The sequence below is a fragment of the Trichoderma asperellum genome, chromosome 7, assembly GCF_020647865.1.
Source record: "Trichoderma asperellum chromosome 7, complete sequence".
In the NCBI taxonomy this organism is placed as follows: domain Eukaryota; kingdom Fungi; phylum Ascomycota; class Sordariomycetes; order Hypocreales; family Hypocreaceae; genus Trichoderma; species Trichoderma asperellum.
The window spans coordinates 1462741-1486086 of NC_089421.1; the positions used below are offsets into that span (position 1 = coordinate 1462741).

General features: G+C 49.4%; 9 protein-coding genes across 9 annotated transcripts; 5 read left to right on the forward strand and 4 right to left on the reverse strand.

The window, feature by feature from the left end:
- Positions 1–3074: 3074 nt before the first annotated feature.
- Positions 3075–7901, forward strand: TrAFT101_011253 (uncharacterized protein; the record flags this gene model as incomplete). The annotated part of the gene is made up of 6 exons (XM_066129191.1): positions 3075–3342; positions 3403–4111; positions 4167–6747; positions 6810–6825; positions 6895–7046; positions 7110–7901. 6 exons carry the CDS (start codon positions 3075–3077, stop codon positions 7899–7901), a joined length of 4518 nt encoding a protein of 1505 aa, XP_065985322.1.
- A 1002-nt stretch (positions 7902–8903) lies between these two features.
- Positions 8904–9309, reverse strand: TrAFT101_011254 (uncharacterized protein; the record flags this gene model as incomplete). Its single annotated transcript, XM_066129192.1, has 2 exons — positions 8904–9046; positions 9138–9309. The coding sequence occupies 2 exons, from the start codon at positions 9307–9309 to the stop codon at positions 8904–8906; spliced, it is 315 nt and encodes a 104-aa protein (XP_065985323.1).
- Positions 9310–9466: 157 nt separating this feature from the next.
- TrAFT101_011255 (uncharacterized protein) lies at positions 9467–9832 on the reverse strand (the record flags this gene model as incomplete). The annotated part of the gene is made up of 1 exon (XM_066129193.1): positions 9467–9832. One exon carries the CDS (start codon positions 9830–9832, stop codon positions 9467–9469), a length of 366 nt encoding a protein of 121 aa, XP_065985324.1.
- Positions 9833–10397: 565 nt separating this feature from the next.
- Positions 10398–10736, forward strand: TrAFT101_011256 (uncharacterized protein; the record flags this gene model as incomplete). Its single annotated transcript, XM_066129194.1, has 1 exon — positions 10398–10736. One exon carries the CDS (start codon positions 10398–10400, stop codon positions 10734–10736), a length of 339 nt encoding a protein of 112 aa, XP_065985325.1.
- Positions 10737–11614: 878 nt separating this feature from the next.
- On the forward strand, positions 11615–12695 carry TrAFT101_011257 (uncharacterized protein). The gene has a single exon (XM_024909093.2). It carries the CDS (start codon positions 11657–11659, stop codon positions 12446–12448), a length of 792 nt encoding a protein of 263 aa, XP_024755058.2. The 5' UTR covers positions 11615–11656; the 3' UTR covers positions 12449–12695.
- A 193-nt stretch (positions 12696–12888) lies between these two features.
- Positions 12889–14899, forward strand: TrAFT101_011258 (uncharacterized protein). The gene is made up of 2 exons (XM_024901466.2): positions 12889–13665; positions 13763–14899. Exons 1-2 carry the CDS (start codon positions 13067–13069, stop codon positions 14610–14612), a joined length of 1449 nt encoding a protein of 482 aa, XP_024755059.2. The 5' UTR covers positions 12889–13066; the 3' UTR covers positions 14613–14899.
- Positions 14900–15197: 298 nt separating this feature from the next.
- On the reverse strand, positions 15198–16125 carry TrAFT101_011259 (uncharacterized protein; the record flags this gene model as incomplete). The annotated part of the gene is made up of 2 exons (XM_024910381.2): positions 15198–15937; positions 15996–16125. 2 exons carry the CDS (start codon positions 16123–16125, stop codon positions 15198–15200), a joined length of 870 nt encoding a protein of 289 aa, XP_024755060.1.
- A 1552-nt stretch (positions 16126–17677) lies between these two features.
- On the forward strand, positions 17678–20600 carry TrAFT101_011260 (uncharacterized protein). The gene is made up of 5 exons (XM_024901445.2): positions 17678–17933; positions 18109–18894; positions 19027–19296; positions 19362–19566; positions 19633–20600. Exons 2-5 carry the CDS (start codon positions 18664–18666, stop codon positions 20514–20516), a joined length of 1590 nt encoding a protein of 529 aa, XP_024755061.2. The 5' UTR covers positions 17678–17933; positions 18109–18663; the 3' UTR covers positions 20517–20600.
- TrAFT101_011261 (uncharacterized protein) lies at positions 20587–23314 on the reverse strand. Its single transcript, XM_024902880.2, has 7 exons — positions 22887–23314; positions 22785–22818; positions 22550–22716; positions 22119–22482; positions 21974–22048; positions 21673–21918; positions 20587–21612 (listed from the first exon to the last, which is right to left on the reverse strand). Exons 1-7 carry the CDS (start codon positions 22956–22958, stop codon positions 20921–20923), a joined length of 1650 nt encoding a protein of 549 aa, XP_024755062.1. The 5' UTR covers positions 22959–23314; the 3' UTR covers positions 20587–20920.
- Positions 23315–23346: the final 32 nt, after the last annotated feature.

Here is a 23346-nt window from a genome sequence, read left to right on the forward strand (position 1 = left end):
ACTCCATCCAAAAAAGGTCCATGGCGCAACATAGCGTCTGTGACCGGAATGTTCCTCCTCCGAAATGTGTTTTAGTACCTGAAGAACGCCTTCTTTCGTTCGCATCCTCATCGACGTATCCGCATCCATGCCTTTGGTGTAGTTTACGTATTGGATAATCGTCGCCGCAATACCAGCCAAAATAGGAGTTGCAACGGAACATCCTGACATATGGACGTCCGGGTTTCCAATGTCATATGGGACAACTTGTCCGAGGGTGCCGTATTGTATACTCCCTTCCTTTTGTGGCCGGGGCTTTGGGCTAAACTTGTTGATAAACGCTCCTGTATGGTCTGTCCCGCGAACCGATATGACAGCCCCAAGGCTTGCAGGGAACAATTCCACCGAATTGGATCCATCGTTGTTTGCAGCGGCGAAAAAGACAACCTCGCTCTCGTTGTTATCTCTTCGTTTCCTGTTTACCTCGGCAACAGCTGTCTCGATCTCACGTACGATATCTGGGAAGCCAAACGACATTGTAATAATGTCAATCTTCCACTCTGCCGCAGCATAACGGATTGCCTGGGGTAAAGCCTTTAGTTCTTCATAAACCTTGATACATACTGAATAGTTTTGTTTACCTGTGATATGTTTCCCTTTGCCTGTGACAAACCTGTTTCGTTTTTGGCAACTCGTCCTACAAAGACACCTGCATGGAAGGCCACCCTGAGTAGAAGAGCGACAAGTGCGGTCCCATGCCGTGTTTCATCTTCATCAATCGGCTTTGCTGAATTCCCCCAAAAATCCTTCCAATGGCCGTTCAAGCGAGTCCCAGCACCCGGCATGTTTGCGATACAGAATGCGTCAAGATCGCAGCCCGTATCTAGAATAGCGATCCTGACAGTTCCCGCCGAGGATGACTGTCGAAGAGCTACCAGATTCTTATTGATCTTATCGAATTCTTTCAGCCAAAGCTGACTGCTTGAAATCTGTGCTTGAGTTAACCCTATAAAGATAGAAATATGTGATATACTTACACTTCCTCGTGATGAAAGCAATATTGGATTCAAATTTGTCTCGGACGAATATAAACGGCTTGTATTTGGTTGCATAAAATCCTCTTCTTGCTCAGTCTCCTCATCTTGGGAGATCTCCGTAACAGTCACCATTGGTTTACGGTAAACCCCGATTATCGGACCTGCAGAGCCAGATGAATTGTGAATTGTGTGAGACGGTGTATCCCGGGTAACGGCTGCAGTGGGTTGTATGATGGGCTTCCATGAGTTGCTGATGGTATTATCCCGTTTTTCCAAGGGAGATACTACCTTCGTAAACAGCTGTTTTCGAAGCTTTTTGCTGTCCGCATCAGAGGACTCCTCGTAGATTTGCAAACATGCCTCTATAATGTCGGCAAACGGATCCATTTCCTCTGAATCCCAGTCATCTATGAAGCGATTGAGTGCCATGTATAGTGACTTTTCCTCAGAGAACTCGTCTTTATCGTCATCAAGGACAATAAATTCCTCTTCCAATTCCAGTCCCACCAAAAGCGCTGCCAAGGCCAAAATAAACGGATCTCCTGGAATAGGCTCTTCGAACATGGTTTGTTGTTTGACAGGTTCTGGGCCAAGGGTGCATGTTATATATGCTTCTGGAACCGGATCTTCGTCCTTAATGTCACTTTTCCTTTGTCTGATGTGGATTGCATCAGCGCTCCAGGTGTTTTGTAGAAATGGGGTGCCGTAAAGGTGAAGTAGGGAAGTGGCAAGAAGCAACCCGAGCTTCCTCTTGTGCTTTTTTTTAATAGTCCTATACTGACTAACTTTGTTTCGTTTGAGGCGCTCTTCGTGGAGAATTTGTCTTAGAGAGTCTATCGGTAACTTTGCGGCGGCAGTGGTGCGGTCCTTTTTGTTAGAACTTTTCAATATTATTTTCCCATCACTTTCCATCATCAATGCTCTTTTAGTTTGGTATGATCGCTTCAGCTCTGGACATATATCTCCAATTCCGACTCCTTGTAGCTCACGATTATTTAGATGCCCCATATCAAGATAAACCTGCTGCCACAGGGATTTCTTTTCACAAATAGACATCATCATCTCGAGTTTTTGCTCCCCACCTTGAGATAAGCGAACACGAGTCTCGTGCCCTTCTGGGCTTTGACGACAGATGGTCTTTTCCAGCAGCTTAAATAGTTGGCCTAAGGCTTCAGAGAGCTGTTCGGCTTGCAGCAGGGCCGTCATATCTTCTTCGCGGCTTTCTTCAAGGGTCCAGGCTTTTGAGGTATCCAAGTCGTTGTCAACATCAGAGAATATTTTCGACATTTTCTGGTTAAAACTTTTGGCCACCGCCGTCGCATGACACTGCGACGGCCTTTGCCCAAAAGAAATCCACTGAGAAGAATATTGGAGTTTTTCTGTTGAAATTCGGCTTCTCAGAGAGACAAGCTTTGGGAAATGCGTCAGCGGCTGTATGAGATTAGGATCCAGATCATCTAAGATTTTTCCGTCGACCAGGTTCTCAAACACCCAGAGGATACTATCAAGGCTATCAATACACTCGCGAAACGCATCCTCTGAGAGATCACATCTAGTACAGTCGACATTAAAGGATTTCAGGAGATTAGTGATTTCATATCTCAACAGTGTGATACAGTTGGATTCGTCAAGAGATAGCTGTGGAGAGACCATTGGCAAAGCATTGACAAAGACAGCACCGACAGCAAAAAACAGCTCGCAGCGGCCTTCGCTTTCGCCGGCGAGATGCTTCCTACTGGATTCCGATCCTCTCGCCATCATCTGTTAGGATTATTGATAAGCGTGGGCGAGACCCAAGATCGTAGCTGACAGAGTAGGGAGCACTCAGTTGGGCATCAGGTTACGAGATATTGCAGCCGACGAGGCTCTCTGTATGACATATCAGTATTTCGACTGCATCTGCAGGTCTCATTGGCTCGAACGCATTACCCCGCTTGCATCTGGGGCTTCCAATTCCTGCTATTGAGTTTTTTCCCGCGATCAGGCTGACCGAATTCGATACCTTCAATGCTTAGTGCAGACATATCTACTGGGGATTAGTTAAAAGAAAGCATCAAGATGGATTGGGATGAGGATAAAGACACTATATATGATGCAGCGATGGACTGCTCGGGTCTTTTTCAGCAATGGCTAGAGAGCCTAGAACCTACTTCATCTGATCATGAGGTTGCCGAAGATCTTCGCGGTCGATTCAACCTCTGGTCTGCCTATGTTGGAGCTTTTGCCTCTCCGAAGGCATCTTTTGATGCGCGCCTGGTTGTACACCAAGATATCAAGGATATGGTCCTTGAGCTTCTGAATATGGTCAAGCAAAACTTGAAACATGGTGAGTGTTGCGCGTTACGTCCTACATGTACACAGATAATGATTACTAACGTTCCAATAGAGCTAAAGACAAAGCGCAGCGTTACTATAGCTCAGGTTGAGTCATTCCAAAGGACACCAGAAGATCTGCCATTGCTTTTAGGGTCCAATGCTATCGAGGAAGCTGTTAAGCGACTTCATTCATTGGGAGTTGCGATCCGCCGATCCGCCACAAGAGGACAGCGACAAAAGCAATCATGTGGCTCTTCTAAACAAGATGAGGAACATTGCTACTCTAATTTTGTTAAGTATAAGTTCCCAAACGCCAAGCAGAGTCTCGTCGATCAACTTGGCAGATCCATACATTTTAGAGGCAGATCAATGTTCTACCAGCAGCGACATAACAGAAAAATTGCAAAGCTACGAGAGAGGAATAACCAAGCTCAACTAAAAGTGATGGAAAGTATCAAAGAATCGGGAGAAATTGCAGGATCGAAGACGTTGGCCACTTCGCATCCACTGGTACAACAAAATCAGCATGTTCCCATATCCGAGACTAACTATTCCGAGACTATTTATTCCGAGATTGATAAACAAGATTTCCTTAACCGCATGAGCCATCCCAGGCCCTCCTATTCTCATATTAGCAGAGGTTCCTCTGTTCGGGAGAATCAGGACGAGAAATTTAGTTATCCTAAGAAGCCCAAAGCGGAGCGAGGCCATCTCAGCATTTCGTGCCCCATCTGCTCTGAATCTCTAGAATCGGTGGGTTTAACGGAGAAAAATTGGAGGTATGTAGACTTTCTGCCAAAACTCTGGTAGAAGCATCATCTAATCACCACATAGAGCTCATATTGATCGGGACATCGAGCCATACATTTGCATATCTGAAGAATGCAAAGATCCCCCTCAATTCTTCGTTCACCTTCGAGATTGGAAAGATCATATGCAAAGAAAGCACACACTCGACTGGGCGCATAATATTCACACCATGACTTGGTACTGCGAAATGGACCATTCTGACGATGATGCTGACAGCAAAAAATTTGACGACAAGGGCGACTTTATGCAACATCTATCTGCGACACATGGCGGTACAATTACGAGGCCACAAATTCTAGCTAAAGCAAGGCGAAACAAGACTGTCACAATTCGAGACCCCTTTACTTGCCCTCTCTGCGACTGTTGCCCCGAAGAAGTCATACCACGCTTGACAGAAAAGCCGTATGAACTACTATCAACCCACATCGCACGACACCTCAAATCCCTTGCATTTTTCTCTTTATCATATATAGACTATAAAGAAGACAGTTCGAGTTCATCTATGGTACGCAGCAGGACCGATGGGACAAGCGGTATAGATAACTCAAACGCGACCCGTCTCAATTCTCATTACGGATCATTTGATGATATTCCTCCAACTATTGTTGGAGATATCGCGGTATTGGTTGATGGTCTACAGTTTGACATAACCCCAGAATTAGAGAATCCGGTTGTTTGGCCAGACGAACTTCGCCCTCCGTTGCCGCTGACACTCTCAGATGCCGCCGACGGATCTTCCGCTGAAGATTTTGACTATCGTGAGGTCAAAAGCACTGCTGAGCTTCCCTTTGAGATCCCCGAGCCTTCAGAAATTGAAAAGCCTATCATCGTCCCTATTAAATCCAAATCCCCAAATGCCGGTCGTCAATTTGTCATGAAGAAATTCTACCTTGAGCCAGAGCCTGGAGAGGCGATAGACGAGAGGACGAAAACACTTTGTCGCAGAGAAGCGATGGCACTCTGGCATGGCCGTCATCAGCATGTCATTAAAGTTTTTATGGCATTTACTATCGAAGATGACGAAAAGGGTGACGGAGAAGCGCCGTATTTTGGAATTATCATGGAACTTGCAAAACAGGGCAATATCAGCAAGTATTTAGCCTGCCAAAGACCAGTCGGTGAAATGAAGAAGATCTCGCAATGGTTTGAGTGCCTTGCCAATGCTACAGCCTATATTCATAGCATTGGTATAAAGCACCGAGATATCAAGCCAAGTAACATCCTTTTAAGACAAGACGGAACTGTATTGCTTGCAGATTTTGGTATCTCTAATATGGGCCTTGGAAAGATACTATCAACCACGACACCAGAGGGCCCTAGAGCTAATACGCCAAAGTATGCCGCACCGGAGGTTGGTGAAGGAGGCACTCGTGGCCGTCAGGCTGACATCTTCTCTTTGGGGGCCGTCTTTCTTGAGATGCTAGTCGCCCATTCATTTCCACACCGCCGTCCGCATTTATCGGAAATAATCAAGTCACGCAAGACTGGTGCGCGTACAGGTCATCATCCAGGCCAAGCTTACGCTCCTTCTTTACGCAGGGTACATGATTGGATTAACGAGTTGCGAGGATCGCTGGAATGCAGCGAGGAACATTGGCATCGGATGATTCTCCGCCTTTGTCTTAAAATGACGAGTGAAATCAGAGAAGAACGGCCCTCAGCCGAGGAAGTATACTCGATTATATCTGGATCAGCATCATTAAGAGAAGAAGTACATCCAAATTGCAACTGTCGACTAGCTAGTGTCCAGACAGAGAGTCAAAAGTTGATCAGGGCTTGCCAGATACCGAATGGGTATGATGAGGTCGTGTCCCTTCTCAAAAATGAAGCAAACTTGCAGACCAAGGGTGCAATGCAACAGGCAGCCTCACATGGCCTCTTGGACGTTGTAGAACAGTTTCTAGTTCGAGGAGCGGATGTTAATCAGCTTGATTACTGTCACCAAACAGCACTCCACTGCGCAGCTTCATATGGCCATGTTGACATCGTCAAGCTTCTCCTTGACAAAGGCGCCAGAATTGACATCAGAGACGAAGAAGAACAGCTTCCAATCCACTGTGCATCCGGCCAAGGAAAACTCAAAGTGGTCGAGATGCTATTGGATCATGACAAGACGGGCGCCACCGTAATGGAGAAAGATTATTATGGGCAGATACCTCTTCACTGTGCAGCAAAAAGAGGCTTTACAGATGTCGTGCATTTTCTGATTGACAAAATGAACGAAAACGACGCAGCCGTTGAAGTGGATGCTCGACAACGGACGGCTCTTCACCTAGCAGCTGGGTATGGATCCGAATCGGTGGCACGCCTACTTCTAGACTCCGTTTTGTATCAAGATTTCGTCAACATGATCGATGAGAACAATATGACAGCACTTCACTGGGCCACTATTGGGAAGCAGCGCAATGGCAATTATATCAAAGTCATGGAGATATTGTTGGAAAACGGAGCCGATGTACACATTCGAGGTGGTGCGGGCCATAAGACGGCGATACAGCTTGCACGCGATCATCGAGACGAGGAAAGAACAGCAGTTTTATTAGCTGCAAAGGTGCTTATTGAGCAGCATAGCAAGATTGCTGCAGTTACTCTGCCAGGGGAGTGTGTGAGTAAAATTCCTCAGTAGATATCAACTCTAAGATTTAAATTAGTTCTAACTATCTTCAGAGAGTATATTTTCAAGGTAAATAGTCTCTTATCATTCTGACAATTGTCTTCAACAAATTCGACTTCATATGACTGATATACATAGATATTAATGGGTGGATACACGAGACTGTTTATCTTCATTCAGACAAACAATGGCGAGGGGTTCAAGCAAACGAAGAAATCGCGCGTGCCAAGCGGTATAGCCCAATCGCCGCCGCAGCATGGCAGGAGAGTACTGGATATAGGCAGCCAAGGGTAAGACCTCATTGCTTAAGGATGTCACATGCTTCCAGAGAAAACACTCTAACAAAAGTATAGGTTCATGTCTACTTCGTTAATGAAGAAAATTTGCTACAGGAGCGGATCTGGGATCCAATATTAAACTGGACTGACGGTGCATTGGGTGCCCACAAGATCGAAATAGCACCCTCTGGGCAGCTGGCCGCGACATCTTGGGGAGACGGAAACATAATGCTTTGCTATCAAGCCAGCGACAATACTATTCGCATCCTTAACGAATGGGCACGGGATCGCATTTGGCGAGTAGGCAGGATCATACAAGCTGCCGACCCTGACTCGCCTTTGTGTGTGACAAACTTTGAACACCGCGGGTTTCGTGCAGCAAGGCTTTATTATAAACTAAATGGATTCATTAGGGAGGCTTGTTGGGATCAAGTTCCAGACGATTTAAGAGCACCGGCCGATTATTACATCGGCGGCTATAACAAGCCCTCTCCATCGAATGCGTCGATTTCAGCAATCGCATGGGCAAGCGAGTCACTTGAAATGCGCATATATATCGGATCGCCAAATTCTCTAGAAGAAACGAGATATAGCGGTGGCTGGCTCCATTTTGACCTTTCTCCTCCGAAAGGTGAGGAGCGAGACGGTTATATAACGGCTGTTCGATGGGCCACAGGGACTAGCATCGTCTGCATATTTTATATCGAGGCCAAGGGACTTGCTCAGTTCACTCGTGATAATGGAGTCTGGAATAAAGAGTACATCATATCGAAAACAAGATGCGCTTGCTCCCCACAGATTTCACAAACTTTACAGCCGAGGGTACGAAGAAATGAGATGTCGGAAGAAGAAGACTCAAGCTTCTAATAGGCTGTGGAACCGTCGGCAGCCATATCAATCATCTGAAAATATAATTTCCAGTTGCTGTTCTAGATATCCCAGACACGCCTAAAACGCCCAATTCTGCATCATGCATGCAACGACTTAGGGAATTGTGTGGGTGTTGTGCGTACTCGTGCTGTTAAGTGTTCTAAGATTCGAGAGAGTAAGGTAATAACGGTTTAAGTGGGGGAAATTAATACAAAATTTAGGAATGTTAATAGCTATGTTATTAATAAAATGCATTTGATAATATTCTTTATGGTATTTTTAGGGAATGCCTATTCAGCACCCCAATGTTATCCAGCACCTCAAATTTATATAGGAGATATAAAGGAATACTTTAGCTAGAATTTATTTATCTTAGTATGTATATAAGTATATTATAGAAAAAAAGAAGAAGAAAGAAATAGGTATATTATTTAAAATAAAGAAAGGTTTATATATACAACTGGATATTTGTTTACGTTAAAAATATAATATAAATACTGGTACTTTGCTGTAAATTTGCAAATTCTCAAGTCTATAGTACCTTAGTGTCTTATATATGTACATATAAATGCAAAGTACCTCGGAGTGCTGGATAACAGAATTGGGGTGCTGAATAGGCAGTCTCTATTTTTACTGTACTTAAACACTAAAATTCGCCACCATTTCCAACTACTAACGGTCTACTCAATACATAGGCCTACATGTATTCTCGTGTATGCAAGATTCTTCACTCGACACATCCTCCTCCTTAGGTCCCCTACGGAGGACAAAGACAGTGATGACTACAAGGAGACGTTTGATGACAATAGCCTTGAATTCAACTATGCTTTTACACAATGACGAAGTTCGGGTCTTCTTTCCCAATCTCCTACAACAACAGATTACAGTTCTTCTCGGTGCCAACACCGCTCCTTCTCAGGAACCGTTTGCCGTCATTCACCATCCAAATCTGACTCTTTACTTAAAAAATCTCAGCCGACGTAACAGACTCTTTCACAGCTAATTTGCAGCGGCATTCAACGCATACGTATCAAACAAGAACCGTTCTTGTCCAAAGTTCGCCAAAACACGACACCCTTCGGACGCAGGGTCAAGGCAGACCGGCGGGTATAGCTTGCCCTTGATTCCTCGGAACGCTTCGCCTTTTCGGTGTAAAAAAAAACAACCCATAGTCAGCTCAGATCTTCCACCATATGTGCACCTCAGAGGGTCTCTTGCTACAGAGCGACTCACCGAGATATTTACCATTCAAAGTAAAGAAAGCAACTTCCTTGTCAAAGTCAACACCACACCCGACGATGTCTCCCTTGGCATACGACTGCCCATAATTGGTCCGTTCCTTCGAGGTAAAGAGTTCCCCGCTGTCTCCGTGATAACCCCACGATCCTTTATCCCAACCCAACATACGATCCAGGGGCGCATATTCCTCGCAGAATCCCACGCCACTGCGGCTGCTGAGGTAACGAACTTATTAGCCCTTGTATAAGATTACAGCAATAGCAGAGATGAAAAAGTAGACCTAGCCACATACTTATTGTTCCTAATGCGCACCGTCTTACCCTCTAAGCGGTATTCAGCAGCGTTGCCAGCTTGACAACACACTGGCTTGACAGATCGACTTCCCTCAAGTTGGCCATATCTATCTTTTCCGTCTTTGCCAAGGGAATCGACGCCAGATCGACGCTGAAGGGGTCGATCTTCCGGCTACAAGACCTGTGGAAATGAAACTCGAAAACAAGCAAGGCGGCGGGATCACCATATTGGTTGAACGTGCCAGGGATGACCCGGACCAGCTTTGCTTTGACTTGTTTCTTCTCTCCGCTGTCCATGAGGACCTTGGGGTAAAAGTCTCGATCCCCTTTGCCACGAAAAGCGCCCCCTAGCCCCGAGTCGGCCACTTCGTAGAGATCGACTGTCAGTTCGTCCATGAGTATTGATGCTCCCGAGCCTTGACGGGGATGGTTTTGATATGAAAACTAGAGTATGTGCTTACGTTGAACGCTTATCAGTATTGGAGAAGAGGAAAGAGGGAGATAATATGCTGGTTCGCGATGTCAACCATTCCACGACTTGATAGTGAGAGAAGGTCTTGGAAGGAGTCAGTCTATGGTGCAAGCATCGGTTTGCCCAGTGCGGATCCTTGCAGGGATGAGCTGAGCTGCATATTGCAGGCCGGACGAGTGCTAAACAACAAGAAATTGGCCTCCACCCGATATTATTACAACGTGCGTCCGTATGCCCATGATTTAGTTTTTACTTTGGAAATACCTACCCATATAGAAGCCGTCTCCAGCCACTATAGTGGTCGTAGGATTAGCGCACGCCCTTCAAGCACTCTAAATCTCTATGCCGTGTTGAGAAAGCTGGGGAGAGCGCAAAGGGCTGTGATCATAGCCAAGGAGAAAACTCGGTCGACTTCTCACTGTTCTAGTCCGCTCTCATTTGTTTTTCCCTCCCTTAGAACATTATCTGCAACTTCCAAACGTATTCAGAATGGAAGGCAAACCTGAAAACAAACCTAAACAACGCAGGAGGAGAAAGGAAAACAACTACGACGAGGTACCCTTTGAGTCAAACGGGGCCAAGGAGAAGATACCCACGCCCGAGTCGATCCTCAACGAGGCCAAAACACTGGACTTCAGCAAGGAGGAATCGGAAGACGTTCAAAAGTTTAAAATCAACGATGCGAAATGGTTCCATAAGACGACACCGAAGAACTTTCTCCATGTCCTCGCAGAGAGAAGCGCACCGGGGGCCGAAACCGCCAAAGACTGGCCAGAGGAGAGGCTCTGCAGCTTTATTAAATGGTTTCTGAAGCCCTCCGACAAGTAATCGTCGAGGATCCGGTTGCAGATGCGATCCGGTCTCACTGTTTACATAACTTTGGCCGAGATCGTATTGCAAAGTGTCTGTACCAACCGGGGGACGGTAAGAGCATCTGATAATCTCACACTTCCTCGTGACGAGCATCCCTGACTCCATGACTGTCAACAGAGAGAGATATCGACTTTGACCTGTCCGGGCTGCCGAATCCGACAATCTCCAATGTCTTTCTCAAGAGTCTTTCGAATCATCTCAAATTCGAAAGCATATTGAAATACGTTGCTCTGCCAACGCTTGCGCTCGACGACGGTGAGCAAACGGATAGTGAAAATGGTGAAAAATCGACGTATGTCCTGGCGCCCCATGCCAAGATTCGAATCCCAAGATCGACAATACTAGATGGCCTTGGATCTCTCAAGGAATACTTTCAGTCAGGGGCCATCAAAGGATTTTATATATGGTACAGGTTAGACACCGCACCAGACACCGCAACGTATACGCCACCCCCATACAAGTGCCCAATCAGATCAACAGCAATTCCTCTTATGGGTTTTTTTCGGAGATGCAAAAAGCGGCGGCTAACTGAGTCAAGTATGGACGAGCGAGCTCCACCTGGGGAGGCGCAACAACTCGCAAGCTAAATCAATTGATTGTTAATAGTTAATGGCCATGCCCTTGACGCCCTCCGGTTCGGCACCGGATATATATATTAGTGCTGCTGGCAGTATATAGAGCAATGAGGATGGAACAATCCACTGGACAGTCACGCGATATAGACACTTGGTGATAGATCGATCTGTTTGTTTCAATCAGCGGCACTGCTTTTAACCGACAAGAGATAGAGCGAGCAAAGGAAGGAAAGCAGAGAAGAGAAGAGAAAAGAAGCATCAAATCAAATCTCCATCACCACCCTCACCTCCATCCTTCAAATGTATCTGCGCAACGATCACGCGGAAAAGAGCCTCCCGGTTCTGCGACGGCTCGTCCGCGAGAACCCCCTGGGCCAGTTCACCACCGTCATCGCATCGCCAGACTTCCCCCTCATCCAGTCCAGCCACATCCCCTTCATCCTGGACGTCGAGGATGAATCCAGCGAGACGGAGCTCGGCCGCCTAAGGGCGCACATGGCCCGCGCCAACCCGCAAGCCAAGGCCATCGTCGAGGAGATCAAGCAGCGCCAGGCCGCCGGCGACGACTCGCGGACGCTGCAGCAGGACGTGCTGGTCATGTTCACGTCGCCGGTGCACCACTACGTCACGCCCAAGTTCTACACCACCACCAAGCCCGCGACGGCAAAGGTCGTGCCCACCTGGAACTACGCCGCCGTGCAGGTCTACGGCAAGGCCACCTTCTACATCGACTCCGGCGCCGAGGAGACGTCGTCGTTCCTGGACCGGCAGATTGACGCGCTGTCGAGCTTCAACGAGGAGGTCACGATGGGCTACACGGGCGAGGGCGGCAGACCGTCGGCGTGGAAGGTGGCCGATGCGCCGGAGCCGTACATCAACATCATGAAGAAGAACATCATCGGCCTGGAAATCAAGATTGAGCACATGGGTGGCAAGTTCAAGATGAGCCAGGAGCTGGGCGATGGCGACTCTGACGGCGTGATCAAGGGGTTCAATGAGCTGGGCAGCGAGGTTGGAGCCAAAATGGCGAGCATTGTGGAGGAGCGGAGGGAGATTAAGAGGCAGCAGAAGGCGAGCAAGCAGAGCGAATGAAGATGATTTTTACAAAAATCATGGCGACTGCCTACAAAAAGGCTTTCTCTCCATCGCATATAGGGTATGTATCTGTATATAAATAGAGGGTTGATAAGTCATCTGAGCAATGGCCAGCGTTCCATATCAACAGTCAAACCGAGATGAGGGACAGACAGTGAGATGACATGAGCTGGTAGAAGGATGCCATTGGCAGAAAATGTTTGATGGACGAATGTTTTTGGCGAGTAATAATGTCCAATGCCTAGATTCCCATGCCCTTGTAACATCTTCTCACCCAGTATATAAGAGGCTCCATCTTTCATCCATTCCCAAATTGCATGTGGCTGCCCCCACGCCATGCCATCGGCCATGCATTGCAACCAGACCCCAGACAGCAGCAGCCCGACCCACTGTATTTTATCGAACCTCAGCGCAGTCTCTCGTATTACATCTTCACTACATCAACTCCAACCTCGGCCAATTCAACCCAACAACCACGGCTGCGCAATCAATTCGCCAGTGCCAACACTCTCTCCACTCCCTAAAATCACCTCCAACACAAGCAGCCATCCTAACGGCCGAAGAAACACGACCGACGGCGCGTGCAAGTCCGACGACACCCACACAAAAAAAGTCATGTCCACCAAGCCCAAGTCAAGATGGGCAAACACCGAAGAAGACGCCGAGCTAGAAGCAAAGCTCAAGCGCGAAAAGGAAGAAAAGCGCCGCAAAAAGGCTGAAAAGGCCCAAAAGCTCGAAGACGAAGAACGAAGAAGGAAAGCCGCCGCCGCAGCAGCAGCAGCAGCAGCACAACAAGCCAACGGCGCCAACAACAATCTCAACGATGACGATAATGACAACGATCCCTCTCGCCCCTCAAAACGACGAAAACTCACCCCCGAACCTGCTTCATCCTCCTCATCCACCGCAGCCCCTACAAAACTCCTCCGCTTCGACCCCCCCTCCAGCAGCAGCCTCGCCCCCAGCCGCAGCGTCGACCACTACGACAAGCTCAACGACATCGAGGAGGGCACATACGGCTTCGTCGCCCGCGCGACAGAGCTCGCCACGGGGCGCGTCGTCGCCATCAAGCGCCTGAAGCTCGAGCCCGGCGACCCCAACGGCCTGCCCGTGACGGGCCTGCGCGAGATCCAGATCCTCAAGCGCTGCCGGCATCGCAACGTCGTCAAGCTGGAGGAGGTCGTCGTGGGCAATGACGTTGGCAAGCCAGACAAGTAAGGATCTTTACATATCATGATTGCTATCAAAAACAAAAAGAAAAATAAAAGCCCCTTTTGTTGAAAATAAAAGCTAACCCCGAGTCCTTTTTAGCTCCATCTTCCTCGTCCTCGAATTTGTTGAACACGACCTCAAATCCATCCTCGACGACATGCCCGAACCATTCCTCTCCTCCGAAGTCAAGCGCCTCCTCCTCCAGCTCGCCTCCGGCGTCGCCTACCTCCACGACAACTACATCCTCCACCGCGACCTCAAGACCTCCAACCTCCTCCTCAACAACCGCGGGCTCCTCAAAATCGCCGACTTCGGCATGGCCCGCTACGTCGGCGAGCCGGCCCCCAAGCTCACCCAGCTCGTCGTCACCCTGTGGTACCGCTCCCCAGAACTCCTCCTGGGCACCCGCTCCTACGGCGCCGCCGTCGACATGTGGTCCGTCGGCTGCATCTTCGGCGAGCTCATCGCCCGCGAGCCCCTCCTCCAGGGCTCCAACGAGGTCGACCAGATATCCAAAATTTTCGAGCTGTGCGGCTTTCCCACCGAAGAGTCCTGGCCCTCGTTCCGCCGCCTGCCCAACGCCCGCTCCCTTCGTCTTCCCAAACAGTCGCCCCTCGCCACGGGCTCCGTCATCCGCGCAAAGTTCCCCAACCTCACCACCGCCGGCGCCTCGCTGCTCAATGCCCTGCTCGCGCTGGATCCCGACAAGCGGCCGTCCGCCAAGGAGATGCTCGAACACGAGTATTTCCGCCAGGACCCCAAACCCAAGCCCGAGAGCCTATTCCCCACGTTCCCCAGCAAAGCCGGCCAAGAGAGGAGACGGCGTCACGAGCCCGATGCCCCTGTCCGCGGTCAGGCTGTGGCCCTTGGCGATGTTGACTTTAGCGGCATCTTTCAGGGGAGGAACAAGGAAGAGAAGGGCGCGGGGTTCACTTTACGGATGGTATGATGGCGAATGCTGCATTTTAGATATCCGTTATATAACGGCCGTTTCTTGTTTATAATGTTAATGCTCTTACAATTTGGATTATAACAAAGCGCTCAACAATACACTCATAGATATGCCATGCTCAATTGACTCTTTCATTGGGGCAGGTCAAACGATGAAAAAATTCTCTTCAGCATGAAAAGGCTCGCGGCCCATTAAATGTATATGTCATTAGAAAACTTGTAGCTAATATTTTTTTTTCTTGAGTGGCCCTATCATGAAAAGAGTCGTCCAAAACAGTTTAATACTCCTCCTTTCTTTATCCAAGCAGCGCAAAAAGTGTGACGCAAAAAACACCAGCTTATAGAGATGCAAAACGCCTTTGAAATGACCCGCAATTATCGCCTTTAATGCCCCATCTCCAAAAGTGTTAAACAAAACAGAAAAAGTTTCACCGTATACAGAGCATGCAAATCTCATCAGGACGCTTGGCTACATGCAAAGAGCCAACCAAAACGACCATGGTAGACCCAGCTCATCAAGCAGCACATGCCAAATCCGCTGTAACAATTCGACTTATGCGTTGTTGGAAACAATGCTCATAAATTAGGCGAGGTCAACGCCAGACACGAACCAAGTAAAGCTGAGCACAGTCACCATACCCATGGTGATGGCAAATCCAAGAACGTGATGATCAAACTTGGCCAGGGCTGCGTTGCAAGCGTCGCACGTCCACTTGTCATAATCAACGTATGGCTGGGAAGTGTAAAGGCCAAAAGTATAGGAGGAAAAGGTGCCAAGATAGCCAGGGTCGGGGATTTGGGTGACTGCGGAATCCGAATCCTTGACGATGAGAGTGTACATGTTGTTGGAGAGGGGCTGGCTGACGTCGGTTGCCTGGACGCTGCTGTTCCACGTGTATGCCACGGAAGTCTTGAATGTCATGTTGGACGTAAGAGTCCACGTCTCAGAGACGGCCGAGCAGCCAATGAGAACATCAATGGCAGTTGGGGTGCCGAGCAAGTTGGTGTAATTCCAGCCCCAGGTGACGTAGTCGCCAATTCTGTAGAGGGGAGCACCAGCGGCAAAGACACCGGGCGTCTGCAACACAACATTTCCTGGGGGGGATTCGGGATCGAACGTGGTGTGTGTAGGCCCCTTCTTCTTGCTAGTCGTCTTGTGGTCGTTTTTGCTGTCTGTCTTGGAGCCCTTGTTGTCACCAGTTTTCGAGTCATTGCTGCCGCTGGTCTGGGTTTGTTTTGAGTTGGGGGGTTGGGTTGGCTCGGCCGTGTTGGCACCTTCGCCGCCGCCGCCAGTGGCGCCGGTGGGCAGAGCAGTATTGCCCTCTGTTGACTTGGTTAGATGGTGCTCCTCAAAAATGCATGCCTCGAGGCGTATGCCTACCTTTGCTATCAGCATTAGCACGGACAACCAGGGCGTCGATGTCGGGGAGCCAGCCAGGCCATGCCGACACCAGAGGCGCGGCAGAGGAAAGGCACAGGGCCACTCGGAGCAATGCAGCGGTGGGACGCATTCTGTCAAGGATGGCTGTTTACGCCAACAAATGAAAATCGGATGAAAGCCACAAGCAAATGCAGCACGCAGCAGCAATCTAGCGTGTATAATTCGAAGTAAACCGAGCAAAGGATGAGACGGCCTCTCGCGTATGAATGACGCAGTAACGGATGATTTTGGACGTCAAAGATATTTCGTTTGCTCGACAACGCAGTGGTTAGACAAAGACAACGATAAGTGCTTCCTCGCGGCTGGAAGAAGTGAGTCTTGACGGGCTGTGCAACAAGCGGGTCGGATCGATGGCCGGTAGACGGGAAAATCAAAACAAAAGGCTGAGGCGGAGGGCGGAGAAGCGAGCGTCAGGCAGTCGCGAAGCACGACGACTAGAAGGGCCAGGAAAAGCGAGGGACGACGAAGAAGGACGAGGCGCTGGTGGTGATGAGCTGCGAGAAGGGCAGAAAAAGGGGAGGAGAGGCGAGAGGAGCGCAGCCCGAGATTTCTCGTCTTTGCAATCGTGTACATGGAGCAGGTACCTCGTAGTTGCCGATGCGGGCTGCGGCCAGAAGCCAATGGGCTGCGCTAGGGCCCAAGGCGGCGTAGCGGCGATGATTTAGACAGGGGTTGTCGGTGAGGCTACGCTGGATCGGGGACTAGCGCGGGCATAGGTTGGTAAAAATAAATAAAAACAACAGAGCTTGGGCCGAAGCCGTACGAGCGAGTGTACATGTGTACAAGGAGATTCCGTGAGAGAGTACTTTTAGGTAGTATTACCTACAGTAGCAGGCACCTGTAGACAGCCTCATCGCTGAGAGAGCATGACTGCCCACATTGTGCGTGTGATGACGTGAGTTATTCTACAGCAGACAGGTACACAAACGCTGCGCGCACTTGGAGCGGCGCTTGGAGTGGGATACAGTAGACAGCTAATGCATAGCGGAAGCTTACTTTAGGAGCAAGCCTAGGGCAGGCATTGAGTTTGTGCAGCAGCAAAACAAAGGCCAAGAAGAGAAAAAGAAGAAAAAATAAAAAATAAAAATAAATAAAAATAAAAATAAAAAATAAAATAAAATAAAACATCATACTTGCATTGCACAAGATACTCGGCAGGTTGGCAGTCGTGGCTGCATAGAGGCTCCCATTCGGTGGGCTGTCTGTTCCTATTTTTATTTTTTCCCATGTGAGCCGCCGAGCTCGTGTTTTGCCCATCGACTCTTCGTATTCCCTCCGCTATTATGGCGTGCATGCCAAACCCGTTCCCCCCCTCCTTATGCTGTAGTCTCCGCCCAGGCTCACGCACATGCATGTATCCCGCGTTATGGCCCTGGCAGGGAACCACACAGCCAGCCATAACGGAGGGTACCTACGCGCAGGTCTGGCCTCTGCCTGCACGCATCGCGCATCAAACCCCATTACGAGAAAAATCCGTTTTGGTGGCGATGCGGTGGATCGCCGCTGTGCATCCAGCAGTGTCAAGTTCGTATCCCGCTGTGCTGCCCTAATACTACAAGTACTTCTCGATGCTCGGACTCTCCCATCACTCACTGTATTGCATCTATTATATGTACAGCTGACAGGCTGCTGCCGGAGAGCCGGTTTTGAACCTGCAAGTCATTTCTCACTTCCCATACCTGCTAGAAGCATCAACACCGGTGGCGTGTCTCAGCCCCACGGCGTCAGACCAGTCCAGTAGGTTTTCGGTGTCTGCTCTGCTGGTGCTGGAATTGGCTGCATCCCTTGCATCTTGCATCTGCTGATGCGCTCCTTTTTCGTGGCCGCAGCAGTGCAAAGCAGACAACGCCGGTTAGATCAGATATAAGGGTGCATGCAGTAAGCAAGCTTATCTAAGATGTATTTGTAGATGCAGCGGGCTAGTCGCATCTTCATGATTCTTTTCGACCGAGATTGGAGAGGATTCAGATCATTCGGATACTATTTTACTCTCTTCACTAATAGGCTTGTACCGCATTAGCTGTGGTCTATTTAGTACTGATTTACCAAGTAGGACCCTGAGCCATAGCCTGAACATCTCGAGTGAAAATGGCAACAAACCGAAGAAAAAGAGAGCAAAATATCAAAAATCATTAGACCATGGCTCAAACAAGCATGAATTGCCATCTAAATGCGTGTATTCCACTCTTGGCTCTCAATCCAGAAACATCAAAACATGTTCACATCATCATACACTTGCCAGCACCATCACAACTAAAAGCTCTATCTTATCACTCGCCAACCTCTAACCCACTCAGGCGTAGCTGTGGTTGAAGCTGTAGGCAGCTCCAGTGAGGCTTCAGAGCTCAAAAGCTGAGGTGAGGTACCCGTCAAAAGGCGCTCAACACGCGCTATCCACATGTACCGACGGCGCACTCGGCGGAAAAAAAAAGCTCCAATTTTATTTGGTCAAGCCGACGACACCCAGACAAGCTTCTTGGAGCTACCACCTAAAAGCTCTACATTCATTAACCATTCACAACTCAATTCAACAGCCATTCATTCATTTATTTCATTCGTCATCACATGAGCAAATAAGAGGTGCAAGGAACACACTCCATTCGCCGCAATGAGGCCCATCGTCGCCGCCACAGCTTCTCTCTCCAGAGCCGTCTCCTTCGAGAGACAACGGCTGGCAGGCTCTCTCCTACAAGCACCTTTCCGCTTCTCCAGAAAATCAGCTGCTGGCTCATCAATATTAACATCACCTGCTCGAAGCTTCTCATTAACCAGCGCTCGCCTCTCGGAAGAGAGACAATGGTCCACCCCATTGGCCAAGCAGCTCTATGAAGCTATATCTGTATGAAGCTCCACAAACACTCTCACTCCATACATACATCAGCTCCTCAATAAACTTACCCCTATGCATCCGTCATAAATCAATATCCAACTCTCAATCCATAAAACCACTCTACTAACGATACATCTCTAGACCACCGGCTCAGTTCCCCTGGCCAGCTACATGCGCATGTGCCTGACTGGCGACCTGGGAGGCTACTACACCGGAGCAGTTGGCCAGGACCGTGACCAATTCGGTGCCAAGGGAGATTTCGTTACCTCTCCTGAGATCTCCCAGATCTTTGGAGAACTTCTCGGAATCTGGTTCATCGCCGAATGGATCAGCCAGGGCCGACCCAGCAAGGGCGTCCAGCTCATCGAGGTTGGACCCGGCCGAGGCACTCTCATGGACGACATGCTTCGTGTAAGTGCCGATTCTTCCACGCACATATATGCGTACATGTACACTAACACACTCGCCTTTTTCAGACTATCCAGCGCTTCCCAGCCATGGCTAACAGCATCGAGAGCGTCTTCATGGTAGAAGCCAGCCGCGAGCTTCGCGAGACACAAAAGAAGCGCCTCTGCGGCCCTGACGCACCCTTTACCGAGTCCAACGTGGGCTGTCACAGCCCCAGCAAGTATGGTGCAACTCCAATCGTCTGGACTGAGACGATCAAATCCATTCCCATAGGTTTGTACCATTTCTCACCACCCTGTCAACACCCAACCATCATATAACTAACCCCCCTTTTTATAGAGTCAGACAAGACCCCTTTCATTGTAGCCCATGAATTCTTCGATGCTCTACCCATTCACACTTTCCAGTCAGCCCCAGCCCCTGCTCCAGCAGCTTCCAAGGCTACTCCATCGACATCGCCCTCACCATCACCACCATCATCATCGCCCTCTTCTCAGCCAGACACAACCGCATCAACATTAACACCAACCATGGAATGGCGCGAAATGATGGTATCCATCACCCCTCCCACCTCATCCTCCACCACCATGTCCGAACCCCCTCCCGAGTTCCAGCTCGTCCTCTCCTCCTCCACCACCCGCCACTCCCGCCACCTCCCCGAATCCTCCCCCCGCTACCGCAAACTCAAGCAGACCCCCGGCGCCGTCATCGAAATCTGCCCCGACGCCTCCCTCTACGCCGCCGACTTCGCCGCCCGCATCGGCGGCTCCCCAAAACACACGAAACCAACCCCCAGCGGCGCCGCCCTCGTCCTCGACTACGGCACCGCCGACACCGTCCCCGTCAACTCCCTCCGCGGCATTCGCCAGCACCGCCTCGTCAGCCCCTTTGCCGCCCCGGGTCTCGTCGACCTCAGCGCCGACGTCGACTTTCATGCCATTGCCGAGGCTGCCACCATTGCCAGCGATGGAATCGAGGTCCACGGACCAATCTCCCAGGCGGACTTCCTCGAGCTGATGGGCATTCGTGAACGCGCAGAAGCTCTTAGCAAAGTACCCGGCATCACCCCGTCTGCTGCCAGTGACATTGAGAAGGCGTGGAAGAGATTGGTTGATCGAGGGCCTAACGGCATGGGTAAGGTGTACAAGGCGCTGGCTATCTTGCCCGAGAATGATGGTCGTCGTCGACCCGTTGGCTTTGGAGGTGATGTAACAGGAGCTTGAGCTCCTTGGCCAGAGTATCACTGGTATAGGCCAGGCATGTATTCATAAGTGTTAAATTCATATTATACCAATATATCATACCAGGGCCATGTTTGCCTCCTGTGGCCCGACAAATTAAAAAGAAAACAGGAAAAAGAAAAAGAAAAAAGGCTTCTTCAATGAGAAAAGTCATTATTCGAAAGCCCGTCATCAATGTCTTCAAATATCGGCCCAGTTCACCACTGATCCATCCCGTATGATAGTCATAATTGATCAATTTTCTCTATTCTACACCGAAAAACAAGAAAGCAATATTGGTAGAAAACCCTATTCATAACTCCTTAGAAGCCAGTTGTGTTCCTGTTCCATTCTACACCCCAGCGCGTTTCCAAAAATAAAGTAAAAGAATTCAACAGGTCTCCTCATCATAGTTTCTTGTGTACAAGCTTAGCATCCTCGTCATCATCGCTATGGCCCTCGCTGTCCGATGCCTTGTCGCCGTCTTCGTCGCCAACTGCAAATATCGTCTCTCCGTCAATGGACTCTCGAGGGACAGCACGGGCTGTTGATTGTGACTGAGCCCCTGGTACAGCTCTGCTGCTGCTAGCCTGTGCGAGCCCGGCACCTGTCACGCCGCTGTCTTGTCCAGTATGAGTAGGCTTGCCGATTTGCGCCTCTTCGTCATCGTCCGAGTCGTCAGGCATGCCAATGTCTCCAATTTCAAAGTTTCCGTCGTCGTCTTGAGCAATCTCGTCACTCATGGCGAAGCGACGGTTGTTGACGGTTGGTCGCCAGACGTATGCCACCCAGGCAACGTCAGCGAAATACACAATGTTAAGCCAGCCGTCCAAGATGAACCATCTGGTCTTCCAGTGGAAGGGAACGAAATCGGGGTCGCTAGCCGACGCAAAGGTGAAGCTGTTGAAGAAGAAAAAGCCAAAAATGACCAAGACGCTAATGAGAATAGCCCACCACAGCTTCTTGTACATTGTTTCCTTGACATGCTGCTTTCTCTCCCGCAGGTCTTTGAGGGTCAAGTTCAACGCGTTAAGTGTCCAAACGTAGAAAGCCGTCAAAGTGCCAGCCAGTGGGAGGACAATGAGGAGAACGAAAGGCCCTATCAGACAATTAGTATTCCAACAAGTAAGTAATGACAAGAAAGACAGTTCCAACTTACCAGCACTTTCTGGTGATACCAGCAAGCTCGTGACTGCGTAGACAATGCCGAAAATGAAATGCGCAGCAGCAAGCCATCTGATGTAGATCATGGTACGCCCAAGAGTAGGCTTGACAACACCGTATCCCATGCAGACAATAAGAAGCAGGAAGAATGAAAATGAATTTCGAGCGGCATTAAGGACTGCAATGACGATGAGATAGACTTTGCTGCCCACACCAGCAGTACCATTATGATTCTGGAAATCTAGATGCAGCAGTTAGCATTGCATATAGTTCTGGATACTGTTATGGCTCCTTACCATAGAATCCCCATGTCAGAATCATTTCAATTGTCAAGAAGATGAGAATGGCCGTGATGTAATTTTGCACAGCAACTGCAATAAGATGACGTCAGCAACGGTGAAGACAAATTTAAAAAGCCCAAGGCAGCTTATGAGCACTCACGAATGTCATGTCGGTGTTGGAAGTAAAGGAAGCCCCAAAAGACAGCTACCAAGGCGTATAAAATAGACATTCCGCCGTAAAAAGGGAGCTTCGGGATCTGGGTTGCTGGTAGCTCTCCATAGGCGTTCCGGAATTCGACCACGGCACTGTACTTATCAATGTTGAATCCTTCAGTGAGGACACAGTAGTATCCGGTCTTCTTGATGGGGTAGTTGATGGGAACCGGGTTGTTTAGGTGGACAGCCTTGGTCAAGATCATCTGGTTGGATAAGTCGGTCGCATTCTTTGCCAGAACAAATTGCCCCTTATCGGTTGAGTTGCAGTATCCGTTCTTGATGGCACCGTCGTCGCAGAGCGCAAGTCGCTAGAAAGCGCCGTCAGTAAATGATACAGCCGTGTGCATGTAAGGATATCGTCGTGGGTGGCCTCACCTGGGCTTGGAGATCTGGATCCGGGATTCCCACCAAATTGCCGTCTCTCCACTCGAATATGACCATGCTGGCGACGGGATCGTCCCCCTGAGGGGCAGTGTTGTTGAGAAACTTGACGAGGATGAAGGGATCGACCGGACCACCCCAAGACTTGCGACTGTACATTCCTGTTCAAACCCGTCAACTCCTTGTGCCTGCCGTGCGAGGACAGCCATCTTGCGTTATGGAGGCATACCGGTGCAGTACTGGCGAGAGCCTTCTTTTTCGTTCTGTAGACAAAGGACACCGTTAGCCAATGCACTGCCCAAGGCGTGGCGCGCATTCGTTCATTACTTACCATTGGAACCTCCAGCGCCTGGGCGGTCCAGAGGGACATGCCCAGGGCGAGAAGCCCGAGAAGAGGCCTCATGTTGGCGGCAGCGCAGACGATGCGGCGATTGAGTGATAGCAGAGGCTGGCAGCTGCTGTAGAAGAAGCAAAGCGGCTCGCCCGGACGAGAAAAGGGATCGTGGGAAGCCTTGGCGGTTTTGGTTTATTCAGCGATTGCGAATTGCGCGGCAGCCAAGCAACAGGTAGGTGCAGCAGCTCTTAAACGACCGTTTCCCGCACGGCCACAGGACCAGCAAGTATTCGGCAGTCGGAAAATATGCTGTGTGTTGCCAATGTGGCTCGGCGGACTATCCAGAGACGAGAGCACAATTGCGTGTTATGCAAAGACAAGACAAGACAAGACAAGACGAGACGAGAGCCGTTCTGCTTGACTGCGTTGCCAAGTTATTACAAGGTGGCACAGACTG